General features: G+C 45.3%; 1 protein-coding gene across 1 annotated transcript; it reads right to left on the reverse strand.

Annotated features, from left to right (window-relative positions):
- Positions 1–1,487: 1,487 nt before the first annotated feature.
- On the reverse strand, positions 1,488–20,957 carry WDR88 (WD repeat domain 88). Its single transcript, XM_073603917.1, has 11 exons — positions 20,808–20,957; positions 20,520–20,630; positions 15,020–15,108; positions 12,266–12,329; positions 8,827–8,965; positions 7,654–7,783; positions 6,053–6,237; positions 5,748–5,830; positions 3,997–4,065; positions 3,582–3,674; positions 1,488–1,653 (listed from the first exon to the last, which is right to left on the reverse strand). The coding sequence occupies exons 1-11, from the start codon at positions 20,889–20,891 to the stop codon at positions 1,510–1,512; spliced, it is 1,191 nt and encodes a 396-aa protein (XP_073460018.1). The 5' UTR covers positions 20,892–20,957; the 3' UTR covers positions 1,488–1,509.
- Positions 20,958–21,751: the final 794 nt, after the last annotated feature.

Below are 21,751 nucleotides of genomic sequence, written 5' to 3' on the forward strand. Positions count from 1 at the left end.
GCTCTCCTCTACTCGCATCAGTCAGTGCGAGTAGAGGAAAAGCCGATACACGTGATTGTGATTGGACACAGCTGATCATGTGGTAAAGAGCCTCCATCAGAGACTCTTTACCGAGATCGGAGATGCGGTGTGTCAGACTGACACACCACACCAACGATCGATCGTGGCTTATCCTGAACCACTCAGGATAACTGAACCACTTCCCGGCCGTCATTCTGCTATAGGCTGGGCGGGAAGTGGTTAAATGATGGAGACCAGGGCTTTTTTTCAGCGGGAACGCGGGGGAACGCATTTCCGGCACCTCCAGCACTGAATGTATGTAATAGCATGGGGTGTGGGGTGTGCTGGAGGGTCTATTGATGTTGGCTGCTGGTGATCTTTTGTCATTGGTGGGGATCTGATTTTGTGTGAGGGTCTATTGTTGCTGATGGGGAATCTATTGTTGCTGGGGGGTCTTATGTTGCTGGAAGGGATCTACTGTGGAGGGAGAGGTCTATTTACGCACACGGGGGGGGGGGTAAGCGAATTTCGCGGGCAATTTATCAGGGCAATAGCTGGTGTTCTGCGGTACTTCAATCATCACGGCACCATGATTGGTATGGTGTCAGAATGAATGAAGCACATTATTTCTTATATTACATTGTAATATAAATGAAATAGTTCAACTCACTATAATGTAGAATGAGCGGTGATGCTAGGTGGGCAGAGAGAGATGTCATCTCTGCTCGCCAGCCCGCTTCCCTCACTGATCCACTGGTGACTCAAAATGTCATGCCGCCTGCCGCGGCCCTGGCTGCAAAGACGCTACGGCCGGGTAGTGGCCTGCGGCCCGGGGGTTGACGACCCCTGATTTAAAATACACCTATGATAAAAAAAAAAAAAAATTATAGACCCTTCATTTCTGTGTAAGTGGGCAAACTTACAAAGTCTGCAGGGGGTCAAATAAATATTTTCCCCATTGTATGCTGCTGGATCTATGGGACCTGACAGAGCAACATGGCAAGTCTGTGCTTGCGTGGAATTATGTGAACCCCTCCCCCCCCCCCAAGCAGGAGCAGAAAGCTGCAGATCTGTGCCAGGCTATGGGACCTGACAGAGCTACACAGCATCTCATGCATGGCGCTTTTCAGGTGATTCCATGCATGCACAACATGTCCACATATCAGAAAACCTAGGCATTGGGTCATGTGATTTATGCTGAATGCAAAAATCTGAGTTCCGATTGGCTCGTTCAGCCTAGATCACCTGACCAGGTCTGGGAGTCTGCAGCACCACTTCCTCCAGGAATGGTATTTCAATTCTTCCATTGTTCCTCTTTTTCTCACCCCCCTTGACCCCCCCCCCCCCCCCGTAAAATTTTATGTGGACATTTGAGTAACAGATCTGTGTTATATGAGCTGCATTCAGTTTGAAGGGAGAGCGATGAATAGAAGCGACAATGTCCCCCTCACTTCATTACCTTCATTTAGAAACGCACGCACACACACTCATGGTAAAAAAGAAAAGTTTTTATTCCAGGGGTGTACAGAGGGTTGGGGGTACGGGGTGAAGGATGTCTCTGGAGGGCGTAGAATGACGACAAAAAACACACCTGTGGGTGACGTTGGTATTGTCCCAGTGCATGATGGGAAAAGGCTTCTGGCATGCTTCACACTGGAAAGACACACAGGACGGTTAGGCTCATAACAGGCTGACTATAGGATAAGAGGCCTGTCCCTGCCAACAATGGTGACCCCCTCCCCCATACAGCTTTACTTTCCATTCAACTGCAGCACAATGAAAGGTTCAAAGTCCCATAGAGAAAAGGGAATGATGGATTATGGGTAGTCCAGGACTTCCCAGTATGGGAGTGATAACCAGCAACGCTGATCAATACCGTTTGTGGAAATGGGAGGACCCTGAAAAAATATGGGCACTGTGGTATCATGTGAGGTGTGGGGCGGCACGAGTAGGGGGGGGGGGAGTGGATTTGTGTTAGAAAGGGGAATTTGGGGGGCTGCAAGGGGTAAGTATTCTTCTGGGAGGGGACATTTTGGGGGGGAAGCTAAGAGTGGGGATTTAGAGGGATTTATGTTGGGAGGGGGATGGGGGCAATTTGTGCTGGGGGAGGGATTTGAAGTGAGGGGGGGAGAAGATGTGTACTAAGAGGGGACATTTTAGGGGTAGTGAATTTGTGCTAGGAGGGGGTGAATTTTTTTTGGGGGGAGGGGGAACAAAGATTTGTGCTGAGATGGGGGATTTCAGCAAGGGGACAGATTTGTACTGGGAGGAGGGGGAACTTATACTTAGGGGGAAAGCATGCAGATTAGTGCTCAGTGTTTTTGTGGGGGGGGTTTGCTGACACATAATGCTCATACATCTTGGGGGAGGGGGGGGCACAGTTTGGCATGTTTGCCCTGGGCTCTAGATGACCTTGTCCCAGGGGAGGCTGCCTCTGGGCTAGGATACCTCCACCTCCCTTCATGACAGTTGGCAGTAGAGGAGAGGGAGAGACTTACATATTGTCCTACTGGGCATATTGTCCTATTGTCCTACATATTGTCCTACTGGGCACTTCACAGCACAATCATGGCACATTACGGGGCAAGACTTTCCTGGGCACTGCAGAAGGCAGCACAATCTACAAAGAGAAGTATGCCAAAGCTTTTTTGGCTATACTTCTCTTGTGGGTCGCAGGAGTGCACTTACTTTGGCGCTTCTGTGACCCAGAATCAGCTGGCAGCAGGCTACAGCCCGTTGTCAGCTGACGTGGTGGAGCTGCCCAAGGCTCTGTAAAGATCCCGACAATTCTGTCAGGATCCACCAAGATGCCTGATTGACAGCTGGCTTCGCCTCTCAGCACGCAGCGGAGAGCCAAAACCAGTTGTGGTGGCCCCATCTATTGCCCAGAGCTCCGGTGAGCTCTGCAGGAGGAGGACAGTGGAGAGCGGTGACTAACTGTCACCGCTCTCCACTCTGAGCAGACTCAGAACTGAGTGATTAGCGGTCATGTGACCACTCAGTTCTGGAATTTAGAGCCAACATGGGATCACACTGCTGCTGCAGCACAGAGGTGATTGAGTATATATATATATATATATATATATATATATATATATATATATATATATATATATATATATACACACACACACACACACACACACACACACACACACACACACACACACACACAGTATATTTGTTTGTTTTTTTGCAACCCCAAACTCTTCAGTATTCACTGGACACTGGAGTGATATCATCTTTTGTTATCTCTCTTTTCAGGGGCAGGGGGGTCCGGGGTCCAAGTGCAGGCCCTGAGCAAAGATACAACTGTACAACTGGGGAAGCTCCGAGCCTCTGTGCTTGCAGCAGATCTTTGGGAGGGGGGCTGTCAGGTAGATTGTATGGGGCCCTATGATTTCTAATAAAAGCCCTGCAGTCATACATTGGTTTAAATGAAGTGTATGGTGCAGCAAATGTGTCTCTCCATCCATGTTTCTCTGGAACATATCTGCCCACCTTGGGGTGTACGGGTAGCAGATTAGGGTACATTCAAAAATATTTATAGACCGCTCAGTAAAATCTCTTAAGACTGTCACCTGGGCAAATCGGGGACCAATCGCTTTCTTGTTCTCAATCACGGCAGGGATCTCCTCGCAGTTCTCTATATCCCACAGTCTTAGTGTAGAATCCTGCAGAAGCACAGAGAGATCCCATATCAATTCTGTAACTGAAACTGCTATAGAGCCACTGAAGGGGAACTCCGCTTTTATGGCAAACTTTAAAAAAAAAAAAAAAACATGGTAGTGATATCATCAGCTGTGCCATCAGCAGTATCTGTCTTGTCTGCTCCTGCCCTGTCTCCTTTCTGTTTCCAGTGAAAAATATTCAGTATATGTTTCATGTTACAGGCCCAGTTGTAATGTACAGAATCCTTATATAGACACAGCGTTCCATGTGTCTACACTGACTAATTACACCCTTTAAACAGACATCAGCTACGAGGTTCCTCACCTTAGAAGCAGATAGAATCCATTTCTTATCGGAGCTCAGCGCCACGTCCAACACCCAGTCTGTGTGGCCCTATGGAGTGACCAGAAAGAAGCTGGAGTTATCATGCAATGTATAATCACATATCCCAGCAGAAACAAAAGTAAATCTGAACTGGATGACATTTAAATGAAAAATAGAACATGCTGCTCCCAAGCCCATAACTGGGTAATATCAACAAGAGAAGAAAAGATTGATTGCACACTTGGATCCAAAAGATGCTGTAGAAATTTCTTTATTGTCATGAGCCAGACAAAATTGCAATGATGATCAGTTGACGCGTTTCACACGAAAAGAACTGTGCTTGTTCACATAAAATTTAAACAGTTTAAAATAGTTTTAGCATTTAAGAAATGTTTTTGTCGGTAAAGTTTTGTGTTGATTGCTCTTTAATTACAGGTGTTTGATTTGATACATGCCTATAAATAGCTTGTGTTGTGAGCATTTCAATTGTTGTGAACAAGCACGGTTCTTTTCGTGTGAAACGCGTCAACTGATCATCATTGCAATTTTGTCTGGCTCATGACAATAAAGAAATTTCTACAGCACCTTTTGGATCCAAGTGTGCGATCAATCTGGTCTTCTCTTCTTGATATTGCCTACGGTGATGAGCTGGGATTAGCACCATGGACCGGGTGTGTCCATTCTTTGCCTGAAGCGGTGTGTGCGCCCTTGTTCTGTTTCCTGATTACCCATAACTGGGTAATCCTGCAAATACATTGCATGCCATAAGCCAGGCTGGGGCTCATCCTGTGCTCCACAATCCAGACACATAAAGAAAGAAGAAAGACAGTGGCGCCCCTTGAATTCAATTGCTGGCAACTTTAATACATACACACATATACACATTATATATATATATATATATATATATATATATATATATATATATATATATATACACATACACACACACACACACACACACACACACACACAGTATCTCACGAAAGTGAGTACACCCCTCACATTTTTGTAAATATTTTCTTCTATCTTTTCATGTGACAACACTGAAGAAATGACACTTTGCTACAATGTAAAGTAGTGAGTGTACAGCTTGTATGACAGTGTAAATTTGCTGTCCCCTCAAAATAACTCAACACACAGCCATTAATGTCTAAACCGCTGGCAACAAAAGTGAGTACACCCCTAAGTGAAAATGTCCAAATTGGGCCCAAAGTGTCAATATTTTGTGCGGCCACCATTATTTTCCAGCACTGCCTTAACCCTCTTGGGCATGGAGTTCACTAGAGCTTCACAAGTTTTTTTTTTTACCTTTATGTGTTCTATGAATAAAGGTAAAAAAAAACCTTCTGCATGTAGTGCCCCCCTTTATACTCACCTGAGCCCGATCTCAATTCAATTATGTGCATCTCAAACTCCACATTGGCTCCTGCTGCTGTCAATCGCAGCCAGTGACGAGGGAGCGCGAGGGGGCTGGGTCAAACACAGCTCTGTATGTCAATAGACACAAACAGCAAGGCTCAGGAGTAAACCCACATGAGTGCCCCCCATAGCAAGCCCCTTGCTTGCTATGGGGGCACTCATAAGGGGGAGGAGCCAAGAACGCCAGCCCCAAAAAAGAGGAGGATCGGGGCTGCTCTGTGCAAAACCATTACACAGAGCAGGTAAGTAGTACACGTTTGTTTGTTTTTTTAAAGAAAAAAAAGTTTTATGTTTAGAATCACTTTAACCCTTTTGATCCCATGAATTACCTTGAGGACAAGTTTCTTGCATGCTGAACTCACATCCCACACAACGATTGTTCTGTCATATCCTCCAGATATAAGGGTGGAGCCTAAAAAAAAGGAGACAGCAAGAAACAGTCAGCGATTGGTTGGTAAAAGGGCCCATTCACATTTGTCCAAGGAAGAATCAATAACCCTGATTAATCTGATTTCTCTGCATTGATTGTATTAGTGAAATGAGCACCAAAACATCCTCAAAAAAATTCTGCACAGTGCAATTAGTGACACAGAACTTTGCTTGGACCAGTGTTTAAACGACTTGCTTGACTCACCATCTTCTGAAAATGCGCAAGAGCTGACAGAGCCGCTGTGTGCGTGGAGGAGACTATCCGGACCATGATGGCGGTAATCTCCAGCGTTAATGTCCCAAAGCTTTATACTCTTATCCCAGGAGGCCGTGCAGAGTAGAAGCCCATTGTTACTGAAGCTGCAGTCTGATATAACATTGTTGTGCGCTCTACAAGATAATTATTAAAAATGGTTGTAAACCTCAGACATGAAATATGAACAAAGCATATCCCTCTATAGTGTGTACTTGTCTCAATCCAGAGCACTAAGTGTCATTTCTGTCCACGATCTCATTCCTCTGCTATTAGCATGAGTCGCTCCTGAAAAGTTTTCCTGACACCAATAGAAAAATGGTGACATGGGAGGGAGCTCCAGCTGATTGACAGCCTCAGCTCTGTTCCTGTGTGGAGGGGGGGGGGGGGGTTCCCTTCACTTCAATCAGCTCTGCAGAGTGTAACTTCAGATCTCTGCCCCCCCCTTTTTTCTGAACTCTCAGACAAGCTTTATAAATCCTGGAATTTGAATGGATGTAGAGAGGAGAAGACAGCAGATAAACAGGTTCAACTTATGTAGGAGTTTTTTTTTTCATCTCTGTGTATCACCTGAGGCCAGTCACTTCTGTGGGCATATGTAAGCATTTACAACCACTTTAAACGCATACAGTAATACCTCAGATTATGAGTAATGCGGTTAACGAGCGTTTCGCAATACAAGCTATTATTTTTTTTTAAATCCCGACTCGGTTTGCGAGTGTTGTCTCGCAAAACGTGAAGCCCCTGTGGTGTGCAGTACCACATTTGGTCAGAGGTGCGGGGGCGCCGCTCGGATGCACTCCATTCCCGAGATGTTTCCGAGTGTTTCCGACGCCCACCCCCACCTCTGGCAACATGTGGTACTGCATACAATAGAAGTCACTGTGGAACGAATTATCTGAGTTTCCATTATTTCTTATGGGGAAACTCGCTTTAAAATATGAGTGCTTTGGATTACAAGCATTCTTCTGGAACAAATTATGCTCATAATCCAAGGTACCACTGTACTGGTGTTTCATATGGTTGAAGCTCCTGTGGAGGCCTGAATGGGGTTCTGTTCTTTTTCTGTTTTAGGTGAAGTGGAGCATAGTTTGAACCTCCTGTTGACTAATTTACTGCTGTTTTTATTATTTTCTTTGCATTGCTGTGAGATTCTAACCATAGCTTTTCAGCCAAGCTACCAGTGTCACCAGCTTGAGTTTTCCATATTATTCCTATAGAGAATCCAACAATCACTGAACGGGAATATAAAGAGAAGGCACTTATGCCGCGTACACATGTTCGGACATTCCGACAACAAAACCGTGGATTTTTTTCCGATAGATGTCGGCTCAAACTTGTCTTGCATACACACGGTCACATAAATGTTGTCGGAAATTCTGAACGCCAAGAACGCGGTGATGTACAACACATACGACGAGACGAGAAAAATGAAGTTCAATAGCCAGTGTGACTGATGAGCTCGTGTCTTTAAAAAGATAACGAGATTGTTTGTCATTGGAGTAAAAAATTCAGATTTTATTTTCCCATGCGATGCCCATATTTCTTCTTACCCGCTTATGTTGATGGTGGTGCGCTGGGCGATCATATCCCACAATTTGATCGCTCGGTCTGATGACACTGAACAAATCCTCTGACTTTTGGTGTCAAAGCAGCATCGGGTTATGGTGGATGTGTGCTGGTCTGAAAAATGACAATGATATAAAAAGCTTACATCTTCTATGATTATCAAGGACACGATCGCCTCTGGAAGGGGGAGGTTTGGGCTTTGCCTTGCCAACCTGGCTGCACTTCTTAAACCCCAAAATAGATAAAAAATATCCCACCAATAGACATAATGGCTAAGTGGTTCTCACTCTTGCCTTTGGCCTTTCCCTTGATGCTCTGGGTCCAGCAATCATTGTTATGATGTTCTCTAATCTAAGGCAGCCTTTCTCAATCAAGGTTTTGTGGAATCCTGGGGATCCTCCAGAGGGTGCTAGGGGTTCCTTGAAAAGACAGTAATGGTAAATTGACCTCCTACCTACACTGACTACCAATCTAAGGGGTCACTTCTACACTCACCACTAATGTCAGGGGTCATATGGATGATAATTTTCAGCAATGCACAGCTATACGGGGGGGTAAACAACATTGTCAGGGAGGGTTTAGTGTAACAGTGAGTCTACAGGCAGTGTATACTGGCAGAAAGACCTACCCGGCCAGCCGGGCCCACCTCCCGCTCTCAGAGGTCTGGGGGCGGAGCTTTTCGGTGGTAGGGGAAGGGGCTTTGGCGGCAGGGGTGGGAATTTTTGCGGTGCAGGGCAGGGTCAGAACGTCCGTGGAGCTCCCGGCCCCGCCCCTCCCTGCTGACAGAGCCTACATCAGCCTAAGCCGAGCCCAACAGCCCAGGCCGGGTAGTGGCTATCTGACAGAACACCAGGGCTGCGCTCCAGCAGGCCGGCCACGGCGCGGGGGGGTTTAATAGTCCTAGAGGCGGCCATGGGAGGACATGTGGGGGTTTGTTGTTTTTGCGGGGGCGGCTTTTTTGGTGGCCCCCCCGGCACTTGCCATGGTTGCCATACCTTAAAAATGCATTGAACCTTTGTAGTGCCGGGAGAGGATCCACTGTCAGGGTAGATCTTGTCCAATTCCTGGAGTTCAGCTTTAGGGTTATTTCCAAATGAATGTTAAAGCCCCATATCACTATCAAGGTGTCAAGAGACAGCAAAATAAAAATGATGTACCTTTAACATTTAGAACTCTGGAGGCCGTGGTTGTGTTGATGACGCACACCGCATTGTCCACATCCACACTGCATACCACGAGCTTTCCATCACCGGAAACATTGCAGGAGGTCACCAGACCATCCAAGCTCACCGACCACTGCAAACCACAGCCAACATATCAGAAAACTGCATAATGTTCAATCTGAGTTTATTAGAGTTTATACAAAGAACAAACAAAAAAAGTACAGTAAAAGAGAAAAAAAAGAATTGCAATAATAAACAAGGCAAACAAACATTAAAGAATGACCCAGGACTGGATGTACAGAGTAAAAAGCCCACGACGCACAACCATAGATAAAATGGTACACACATAGAAAAATAGGACCATGAAGAGTACATGCATCAGAAACAGAAAGGACAATGAAGTAGTAGCTAAACTGTCAGTAGCCAAACAAGGTGGGCGAATGAAGACTAGGCCTGAGGGAAGATGGATCTGCAGGAAAAAGGTAGTTGAACTGTATAAAACAGGAAAGGGATATAAAAAGATATCCAAGGAATTGAGAATGCCAATCAGCAGTGTTCAAACTCTAATCAAGAAGTGGAAAATGAGGGGTTCTGTTAAAACCAAACCACGGTCAGGTAGACCAACTAAAATTTCAGCCACAACTGCCATGAAAATTGTTCGGGATGCAAAGAAAAACCCATAAATAACTTCAGGTGAAATACAGGACTCTCTGAGAACATGTGGTGTGGCTGTTTCAAGATACACAATACGGAGTAACTTGAAGAAAGATGGGCTGCATGGTCGAGTCGCCAGAAGAAAGCCATTACTACGCAAATGCCACAAAGTATCCCGCTTACAATACGCCAAACAGCACAGAGACATGCCTCAAAACTTTTGGCACTTGGAGTGATGAGACCAAAATTGAGCTTTTTGGCCACAACCATAAATGCTACATTTGGAGAGGAGTCAACAAGGCCTATGATGAAAGGTCCACCATTCCTACTGTGAAACACGGAGGTGGATCGCTGATGTTTTGGGGATGTGTGAGCTACAAAGTCACATGAAATTTGGTCAAAATTGATGGCAAGATGAATGCAGTATGTTATCAAAAAATACTGGAGGAACGTTTGTATTCATCAGCCAGGAAGCTGCGCATGGGATGTACTTGGACATTCCAACATGACAATGATCCAAAACACAAGGCCAAGTCGACCTGTCATTGGCTACAGCAGAATAAAGTGAAGGTTCTGGAGTGGCCACCCCAGTCTCCTGACCTCAATATCATTGAGCCACTCTGGGGGGATCTCAAACGTGCCGTTCATGCAAGACAGCCCAAGAATTTCCAGGAACTGGAGGCTTTTTGCCAAGAGGAATGGGCAGCTTTACCATCTGAGAAGATAAAGAGCCTCATCCACAAATACCATAAAATACTTTTTTTTTTATATCATACTGTAGAGCAGGGGTCTCAAACTGGCGGCCCACCAGCTGTTGCAAAACTACAAGTCCCATCATGCCTCTGCCTGTGGGAGTCATGCTTGTAACTGTCAGCATTGCAATGCCTCATGGGACTTGTAGTTTCGCAACAGCTGGAGGGCCACCAGTTTGAGATCCCTGCTGTAGAGTATAAGATTTCCTATCATTTGAGCCCAGTCTTGCCACACAGAGTTAATCCATCTCTGAGCAATCCTCTTTTATTGTTCAGTGAAACAATTTTTGACAAACTGAAAAAAACTTTGTCAAATCCTCCCCCTTGCTGTGAGTGACAGCCTAAGACACAGCCATTATTTTTTAATTCCCACCCCACTCCTTTCTTCAGCAGCTCTGCAAGGATTGGCTGTTCCACACCTCAGCATGATTTGGCATGCTGAAGTCATGTGGTTACTTTCCTGTCTTTTCAGTGGATGTTAGAGCCCTTTCACACTGGGGCAGGGGCGGCGTCGGCGGTAAAATGTGGCCGCTAGTGGGGCGGTTTTACCCCCCGCTAGCGACCGAGAAAGGGTTAAATACCACCGCAAAGCGCCTCTGCAGAGGCGCTTTGCCGGCGGTATAGCCGCACCGTCCCATTGATTTCAATGGGCAGGAGCGGTAAAGGAGCGGTATACACACCGCTTCTTCACCGCTCCGAAGATGCTGCTAGCAGGACTTTTTTTACCGTCCTGCCAGCGCATCGCTCCAGTGTGAGATCCCTCGGGGCTTTCACACTGGAATGAAAGCAGCGGCACTTTCGGGTCGGTTTGCAGACGCTATTATTAGCGCAATAGCGCCTGCAAACCGCCCCAGTGTGAAAGGGCTCTTAGAGATCATAGCAGAAGTTCAGTGTAAGAAATACACAGGAGAAAATGCATATTGACAAGGAGTGTAGAGGTGGGCGGGGACTCTACTGACATCACGACTCCACCCACCGAGCTCCAGACAACAGACCCGCCCACAGAATATGCAGTTTTTCGTGTCTAATAACAGACAGAGGGGAGATATTTGACAGGTAAAGATCCATGCAGGAGGCACATATATCCTTATAGATAACCCCTAGGGCAGTAGTTTAGAAAGGATGACATTGGGTTTACATCCACTTTAAAGCGGAGTTCCGGCAAATTTTTTTTTTTTTGATTCTAGCATTATTGCTAATGAAATTAAAAAAGGATATACAATACAATATATACATGATTGATTGTTCAAAAATATACATTTATAACTGTAAAAATGAATGCTTCCGTTTGTGGCCGTTTCCATCATGAATGTGGGCATGTGAAGCCCAATTGAGATCGCTTCCTGGAATAGCTTTGGAGAGGTGCATGTTGGGTAACCAGCATGCACCTTTCAATCTCGCGCATGCGCAATTCAATGGCGGCCGTAGCGCCAAGCACAGTACTGCTCACAGACTCCTGGGAAATGACGTGTCATCATTTCCCAAGAGCATAGGCGAGGGAGGAAGTCACAAGGAGCTCCGCGGACCAGGAAGTGGCAGATTACTAGGACTACATAGCAACAGGGCTTTTCTGGTAAGTATTAAAAAAAATTCCTCCAAATGTTTGTTTATAGGTTAAAAGGAGAATTTTTTAGGGTGGAACTCCGCTTTAAGAACTGGGTGGGGTATGTAAACTTTTGATCAGGGTCATTTGGGTAGTTTCTGTTGTCATTATGATATAAAAAGAGTAAACACATTTGATTGATAATAAATGGCTTCAGCCAAACACTAACCATGAGTGAAAGAAAAGTTTTTGTGTTATCAATCATATTCTCTAAAAAATGGCCAAGAAATCATAAATTCTGCCAGGGTATGTAAACTTTTGAGCACAGCTGTATAACAAAGCACTTCCATTGGTAACATGAACAGATCAAAGGTAGCAAATACAACATTATTGTTAGGATTTACATAACTGAGAAAATAAAGCTGGAATGGCAAATATGTTGTATGGTAGAATGTGAATGTGGGCGATAAGTTGATGTACATACCAGAACCTTCCCTGTCTCAAGGTCCCAGAACTTCACGGTTTTGTCGTAGGATGATGTGACCATTCTATAAATGAGATATAATTATAATAAGGATACATTCTACTCTGTATGGATAAAAAGAGAGACAACTTCAAGGAATGGCCAGATCTCACTAAGACCCCTTTCACACTGGGGCGGTTTGCAGGCGGTATTGCGCTAAAAATACTGCCTGCAAACCGCCCCTAAACAGCCTCCGCTGTTTGTTCAGTGTGGAAGCCTGAGGGCTTTCACACTGAAGCGGTGCGTTGGCAGGGCGGTGAAAAAAGTCCTGCAAACTGCTTCTTTGGAGCGGTGAAGGAGCGGTGTATTCACCGCTCCTAAACCGTTCCTGCCCATTGAAATCAATGGGACAGCGCGGCTATACCGCGGCAATACCACGGCTATAGCCGCGCTGTACGAGTGATTTTAACCCTTTTTCGGCCGCCAGCGGGGGTTAAAACCGCACCGCTAGCAGTCGAATACAGCTGCAAGAACGACGGTACAGCAGCGCTAAAAATAGCGCTGTTGTACCGCCGACGCCCCCACCGCCCCAGTGTGAAAGGGGCCTAAGTGACAGATATAAAGGAGGCAGATTGGGGGGCAGAGGGCAGCCAGTGGATCTACAGGAGACACAGAGCCACCAAACAACTCCAACCAGAAGGATCCTGAGGAACCAACCTGGGGCCCCTCTAACCTGCACAGGGTCAAGAGTCTGTACACCTTTATTGTTGTGAGAGGGCTGTAGACTGTGTGATTTTCTTTCCTTCCACCACGGGTGGAAGGAAAGAAAAATCACTTGATTCCCCCATCTACACAGTCAGTGCTACTGTGTTCTGAGAGAGAGCCTTCCCAGCTGGCAAAATACAATGATTACTGCTAGTGGCTATAGTCGCTGGCAATAATTACATGACCAGCTGGTTTTACACAAGTCGATCGATGGATTGACTTGGATACAAATAGCCTGCTGTAGATAGATCGAATATTGGCCGGTCCCTGCTGAACCGACTGAGATTCGATCCATCTATGACCAGCTTTAAAGAGACAAGGAAAGTGGCAATAATGGACAGCAAACCAAGTGGCCATGTGACTTGGAGACCTGGACATACCTGCAGCAGCTTTAAATGAGAAGTAAAGGTTTTTTTTTTACTTTTTGCAGATTCATACTTGAATCTGTCCTTCCGGCGTCTCTACACTAAGAACCAAGTGATCGAACACCGCCGATCACTTGGTTCTGACCGCTCCCCGAGTAGGGAGCTGCTGATTGTCAATCAGCAGCTCTCCCCTCTGCCCCCTCTTCGCTCCCTAGAGCGCTGAGCTGTGGAGGGGGCAGTGGGGCCGGTTCAGTCTCTCAGCGACTCGCAACAGGGTGTCAGTCCAGGCACCTGGTGGATCCCGACTTCCATTGTCGGGATAACGTGGTGCCTGGATTGGCTCTGTAACATCAGCAGAGAGTGGACTTCAGCCTGCTCTCTGCTGAAAACGGGTCACAGGAGTGCTAAACCAATTAGCACTCCTGATCCATAGGAGAAGTACAGCCAAAACGAGCTTTGGCTATACTTCTCTTTTAAAGAGATCCTGTCCTCACATCATTTCTTTAAACAACAAACTTCCCATAAGATCATATGTGCAAATAATGTATAAAGCCTCCCTTATATAGACATTCAAAAGCACAGAGACTGCTGCTGGGCACCACCATCTTGGATGTGATGTCAGCAGACTCAGAGCTGTCACTCAAGTGACCCTCTATACTAGCATGGGTGCTCAATCTGTGGCCCTCCAGCTGTTGCAGAACTACAAGTCCCATGAGGCATTGCAAGCTGCTGACAGTTACAGGCATGGCTCCCAAAGGCAGAGGCATGATGGGACTTGTAGTTCTTCAACAGCTGGAGGGGCATAGGTTGAGCACCCATGCTCTATAGCAGTGATGGTGAACCTTTGCACCCCAGATGTTTTGAAACTACATTTCCCATGATGCTCTTGCACTCTGCAGTGTAGTTGAGCATCATGGGAAATGTAGTTCCAAAACATCTGGGGTGCCAAGGTTCGCCATCACTGCTCTATAGTATTCCCCTTCACTCCTCCTCAGCAGCTACATAAAAGGTTCTGTAGGCAAATGAGGGCGGGGATGGAGGAGCTGGGCCAGCACAAACCGTAAATAAACACTTTCAGAAAAGGAGAAGGCTATGACTTGCAAGAAGGGGAGGGACTGCTTTAGGGGTTTCACTCTTCCTGGAGTAGTCAAATCTCCAAATTCAAAGGCAGATCAATAAAAAAAAAATGATTTATGGAAAAGAAAAAACATTGTAAATAAGCGTTTAAAGCTGAATTATAGGTTTGATCTTTATTCCATACTTCGCACAAAGTAAGTGCAAATCTCATACCTGAGGGGCTGTCAAGGAGCCTGAATCGAAACCTGGTATTCATTGAAAAAAATACAAGGCATTCTGTAAATGGCAGCAGTGCAGAGTGAGCAACCCCCTGTGGTCAGTGTGCGGAGGACTCTGAAGTTTTCGCGACAATGACCACGGCAATACCTCAGTTAGCATACTAAAAATGCTGGCACTTTGCCCAATCAGAGCAGCCTGGGATTCTGGTGGAGCAGGGGGGACTGAAGCTGCTGTAGATAGGTATGGGTACCTCTGGGTGCCTGCATGAAGAACCAGTCAGCAGAACTTTTTTGCAAAATAAAAGTCACTGTAAAAAAAATGATAATTCACTTTATGATGCAACGATCACCTTTGGTTATCTTGTGTTGGGCTGCACTGTGAAATAGGAGCCGTGTGCTCTCCTCCATAGTCACAGACAGGAGTGCTGGTAGAGAGATCCTAGAAAACAAATCACTATTATTAATATACATATGGGAATAAGAGACACGGGACATAGAGAACACATTGAACAAGATGCAATAACCCATGACAATAACATATCTCCCAAATTTTCTGGAAGGGGTACCGAGGGACACCTATTAGCAAATGTATGTAGGCATAGGACACCCCCCCCCCTCCCCTCCCGCCACACCCCATTAAAGGAGAACTATACTATAAAAAAAAAAAAAGGATTGGTTAAACCAACAAGTGCTTTTTTTTTTTTTTACCACTACTATTCCTTTATATTGGCTTTTGACGTTTACAATTGTAACAGTTTAGCACTGGGAAACACTTTTTGAAACATAAATAGTGCATTTTATATACATCTATATAGATCAGACCAAAATGAGGGTCAAATGAGGAGGAAAGAGGGACATTGCTACAAATCAGGGACTGTTGGGAAGTATGCATCTAAAAATGATGGAAATGAAAATCATTATTAAGGGCCTCAGTGAGAGCAGCCACTGATTACCGGACCCGACACTCATGTCAATGGGAACAGTACGTTTTCCAGGAACCAGTTAACATCACTTTAAAAAAGGGGGTCTCCAAACTTTTCTGTATGAGGGCCACATTGTGTATTTTACAGCACAGTGGTGTAGTGGTTAGCACTTTCACCTAGCAGCAACAGGGTCGCTGGTTCAAATCTTGACCACGACACCATCTACCTGGAGTTTGCATGTTCTCCCTGTGCCTGCGTGGGTTTCCTCCGGGTACTCCAGTTTCCTTCCACTCTCCAAAGACATGCTGGTAGGTTAATTAGACCCTGTCTAAAAAATTGGCCAAAATATGAGTATGTGTAAACGCTTCAGGGCCCTATGGGGTAAAGGACTGTGCTATACCGCAGATGGACACCGGCGGCAAAAGCGTCCTGAGGCGCAGTTCGCATAGGTGGCACTATACAAGTCACTCATTCATTCATTCAATATTCACGGGTCAAAAATAAATCAGTTTTATAAATTTATGAATACACTTTAAACTAATAAGTAAGCTCCAAGAAGTAACTTCACATCAGAAGCCCCCCTTCACACCAGAGCCCCCCCCCCTTAACCACTTAAGGACCGGGCCTCTTTTTGAGATTTGGTGTTTACAAGATAAAATCAGTTTTTATTTTTGCTAGAAAATTACTTAGAACCCCCAAACATTATATATTGTTTTTTTTTTCTAACACCCTAGAGAACAAAATGGCGGTCATTGCAATACTTTCTGTCACACCGTATTTACGCAGCGGTCTAAAAATACACTTTTTTGAATTAAAAAATAAGACAACAGTAAAGTTAGCCCAATTTTTTTTTATATTGTGAAAGATAATATTACACCGAGTAAATTGATACCCGACATGTCACGCTTCAAAATTGCGCCCGCTCGTTGAATGGCGACAAACTTTTACCCTTAAAAATCTCCGAAGGCAATATTTAAAAAATTATACAGGTTGCATGTTTTGAGTTACAGAGGAGGTCTAGAACTAGAATTATTGCTCTCGCTCTAACGATTGCGATGATACCTCACATGGGTGGTTTGCATATACGGGCGCTACTCACGTATGCGTTCACTTCTGCACGAGAGCTTGGCGGGACGGGCGCATTGTTTTTTCTTATTTATTTTACCTTTTATTTTTTATTTTTACACTGTTCTTTTTTTAAAAAAAAAATGTGTCACTTTTATTCCTATTACAAGGAATGTAAACATCCCTTGTAATAGAAAAAAAGCATGACAGGTCCTCTTGAATATGAGATCTGGGGTCAAAAAGACCTCAGATCTCATATTTACACTAAAATTAAATAAAAATAAATTTAAAAAATGTCCCTTTAAGAGCATTGGGCGGAAGTGACGTTTTATTGTCACTTCCACCCTGCAATGGTATGGAGCCAGTTTATGTCACACGATATTAGTGTAACGGTTCAGGAAATGCAGAATTTCAGTAAAAAATAAACTAAAGTTTATTCTAGGGCATGCAAATGTAATAATTTACTCAATTTTTGGTATAATATAAAAGATGAGGTTGCACCGAGATACAACATGTCAAACCTAAAAATTGCATGCAGTTGTGAAACGGCAACAAAACTTTGTAAAATGAGAGAAGGAAGCACTGATATTGCCACATCCATAAATTGAGGGACACAGGAGAGGGTACTACTAGAGTAACCAAAGGTCGGACTTTTGAGGCATAGAAACAATGGAGAAAAAGCCAAAACAATATTCATAACATTTATTGAAAAAAGTTCATCGTATAAACATAGTGTTCAAAAGTTCATCGTATAAACATAGTGTTCAAAAGTTCATGGTATAAACATAGTGTTCAAAAGTTCATCGTATAAACATAGTGTTCAAAAAGAGATAAAAAACATGAAAATGATACAGTTTGTACAATGAGCCCTTGTGCGTCTATGCGTTTCGCCATGAGGCTTCTTCAGGACACGATCAAGGTTCAGAGACGTAACAAAAGAGAAAAGAGAGCGAATCTCACTGTCTTCAATACGGTTGGGCCTCATGTACAAAATCCCAGTAGCCGGAAAATTTCCAAAAATATGGAGTGCTTATAGCAAATGATAAATAAACTTCAGGTATTGCTATAGCAGGGGCAGGCTTGTGTCTTATATCCAGGCATGAAAAAGACCACCAGAGTAGTAATACTAAAAGGTCCAGCATCCACAAAGGAAAAAAACCTAATGAGGTTGAGCACTGCTAGCGGCATATAATACAGCCCATGCTGGCATGCAATACATGGAGATTAAGATAAATAAATAGCCCCTGGGAGACAGCCGGGTGCTGTACACAAGTGTTGTACTATGTTTTTGTGCATAAGTGCCCCCGACACATGCATTTATGTTCGTAATTGTGGGGGTGGGCTCAAAAAAAACTTTGGGGGGTATTTTTTTTTCTTTTACAGTTTTTTTTTTCACTTTTTTTTTTACTAAACTTTTTTTTTTTTTTTTAAGGGAAAGAGTCCCTTATGTTATTTGTATTTTTTGGCAGCAGGTTCACTTTAATAAAAAAATCAGGGGTCTACTCATCACATCTGGGTCAATAAACAGCAAGAGATATTCGCTGGTCGAGTTCAGAGAGACCGGGACTATGACAGTGCCATCGCATGCCATACTGTGCCATCGCAAGGTGTACAGTGCCATTGCTGCTGCACTGTGCCAATGAATGCTGTACAGTGCCATCGCATGCTGTACAGTGCCATCGTACTGTACCATCACATGACGTACAGTGCCATTGCATGATTTACAGTGCCATCGTACTGTGCCATCACATGACGTACTAATGTGCCATCACATGATGTACAGTGCCATTGTACTGTGCCATCGCATGACGTACAGTGCCATCGCATGACGTACAGTGCCATCATACTGTGCCATCACATGATGTACAGTGCCATCATACTGTGCCATCACATGATGTACAGTGCCATTGTACTGTGCCATCGCATGACGTACAGTGCCATCGCATAATGTACAGTGCCATCATACTGTGCCATCACATGATGTACAGTGCCATCATACTGTGCCATCGCATAACGTACCGTGCCATTGCATGATGTACAGTGCCATCGTCATCGTACAGTGCCATCGCATGACGTACAGTGCCATCACACTGTGCCACCACATGATGTACAGTGCCATCGTACTGTGCCATCACATGACGTACAGTGCCATCATACTGTGCCACCACATGATGTACAGTGCCATTGTACTGTGCCATCGCATGACGTACAGTGCCATCATACAGTGCCATCGCATAATGTACAGTGCCATCATACTGTGCCATCGCATGACGTACAGTGCCATCATACTGTGCCACAACATGATGTACAGTGCCATTGTACTGTGCCATCGCATGACGTACAGTTCCATCGCATAACGTACCGTGCCATTGCATGATGTACAGTGCCATCGCATAACGTACAGTGCCATCACATAATGTACAGTGCCATCGCATGATGTAGAGTGCCATCACATAACATACAGTGCCATCGCATGATGTACAGTGCCATCACATAACATACAGTGCCATCGTACAGTGCCATCGCATAACGTACAGTGCCATCATACTATGCCATCGCATGATGTACAGTGCCATCGTACTGTGCTATCACATGACGTATAGTGCCATCATGCTGTGCCACCACATGATGTACAGTGCCATTGTACTGTGCCATCGCATGACGTACAGTGCCATCATACAGTGCCATCGCATAATGTACAGTGCCATCGCATGACGTACAGTGCCATCGTACTGTGCCATCGTACTGTGCCACCACATGATGTACAGTGCCATCGTACTGTGCCACCACATGATGTACAGTGCCATCATACTGTGCCACAACATGATGTACAGTGCCATTGTACTGTGCCATCGCATGACGTACAGTGCCATCGTACGGTGCCATCACATAATGTACAGTGCCATCGTACTGTGCCATCGCATGACGTACAGTTCCATCGCATAACGTACCGTGCCATTGCATGATGTACAGTGCCATCGCATAACGTACAGTGCCATCGTACAGTGCCATCACATAACGTACAGTGCCATCGCATGATGTAGAGTGCCATCACATAACATACAGTGCCATCGCATGATGTACAGTGCCATCACATAACATACAGTGCCATCGTACAGTGCCATCGCATGATGTACAGTGCCATCGCATAACGTACAGTGCCATCATACTATGCCATCGCATGATGTACAGTGCCATCATACTGTGCCACCACATGATGTACAGTGCCATTATACTGTGCCATCGCATGACGTACAGTGCCATCACATAATGTACAGTGCCATCATACTGTGCCATCGCATGACGTACAGTGCCATCATACTGTGCCACCACATGATGTACAGTGCCATTGTACTGTGCCATCACATGACGTACAGTGCCATCGCATAATGTACAGTGCCATCGTACTGTGCCATCGCATGACGTACAGTGCCATCGCATTAAGTACAGTGCCATCGCATAACGTACCGTGCCATCACATAACGTACAGTGCGATTGCATGACGTACAGTGCCATCGCATGATATAGAGTGCCATCACATAACATACAGTGCCATCGTACAGTGCCATCGCATGACGTACAGTGCCATCGCATAACGTACAGTGCCATGATACTATGCCATCGCATGACGTACAGTGCCATCGCATAACGTACAGTGCCATCATACTGTGCCATCGCACTGTACGGCATGCCTAGTTGTCATGCTAATCCTTTTGCTTCAATCTATTCTCAGTAACTGACACAGACCAAGCATTCAGATTGGGAAAGCATGCCGCCTTCACTTGCTGCATGCTTGCACTGTGTACTTGACTCAGAAGGCGATGAAGTCAGAGGCGGCCATGTCTGCGGGGCGAGGACTCACCCAGAGTTTGGCGGTCTGGTCATGTGAGCAGGTTAGAAGTTTTGTATCCCGGCAGCAGAAGTGACAGGAGCTCACCGCACCTCTGTGTCCTCTCAGGATCTGGAATGGGATCTGCAGGAAAAGAGCAGATTTATAACAAACATTAGACATTGTCCTGGCTTCCTGAAATCTGTATTCATATTATCTTCCCACAACACAGACTGAGACATCATCAGATGGCTGGAGGTTTCCTGAGCCCCCAATCCGCACACCATGACCCCCCAACACTATGACAGCCTGACCAGTGACCTGGGACAATCTGTCACTCCTCCACTCCTTCTCCCCGCTGTCCTCCAGGACAGGCTCGGCCTCCTGTACACACAGAGGATCCATGTGGCTGCACTTCCGGAGTCCCCGTCTCCATGGAGACCAGCTACAACGAGGCCAATCCAAGGAGAGCGAGCAGCGTCTCTACGGAAACCAGCTTGTTCCCGCCCACTAGAAGCCCAGCCAAATGATTGCAAAGGAGGAGCAAGTGGGCGGAGCTTGCGTTAATAGCTGCCTAATCTGTACACTGAGCTCTGTGTGCGCTGCACGGCTGTCTTCTGTCGGTTGTACTTTCAAAGGAAGATTTGATCTTTGCAGAGCTGGTTTAACCACTTCAATACCAGGCGCTTAGACAAGTTCCCGCCCAGGCCAATTTTCACCTTTCAGTGCTGTTGCAATTTGAATGACAATTGCGCGGTCGTGCTACACTGTACCCAAACACATTTTTTATCATTTTGTTCCCACAAATAGAGATTTCTTTTGGTGGTATTTGATCACCTCTGCGGTTTTTTGCGCAACAAATAAAAAAAGACCGAAAATTTCGAAAAAAAAACAAGTTTTTCTTTGTTTCTGTTAAAGTGTTTTGTAAATAAGTACGTTTTCTCCTTCAATGACGGGCACTGATACGGCGGCACTGATGGGCACCGATGAGGTGGCACTGATGGGCACTGATGATGGGCACTGATAGGTGGCACTGGTATGCGGCACTGATGGGAACACATAGGTGGCATCGATGGGCACTCATAGGCGGCACTGATGGGCACTCGTAGGTGGCATTGATTGGTACATATGGGTGGCACTGATGGGTACTTATGGGTGGAACTGATGTGTGGCACTGATGGGCACTGATAGGTGGGCACTGATGGGCACAGATGGGCACTGACAGGTGGCACCGATGGGCAATGACAGGTGGCACCGATAAAACA

Source organism: Aquarana catesbeiana, linkage group LG11 (genome assembly GCF_042186555.1).
Source record: "Aquarana catesbeiana isolate 2022-GZ linkage group LG11, ASM4218655v1, whole genome shotgun sequence".
NCBI classification, from domain to species: Eukaryota; Metazoa; Chordata; class Amphibia; order Anura; family Ranidae; genus Aquarana; species Aquarana catesbeiana.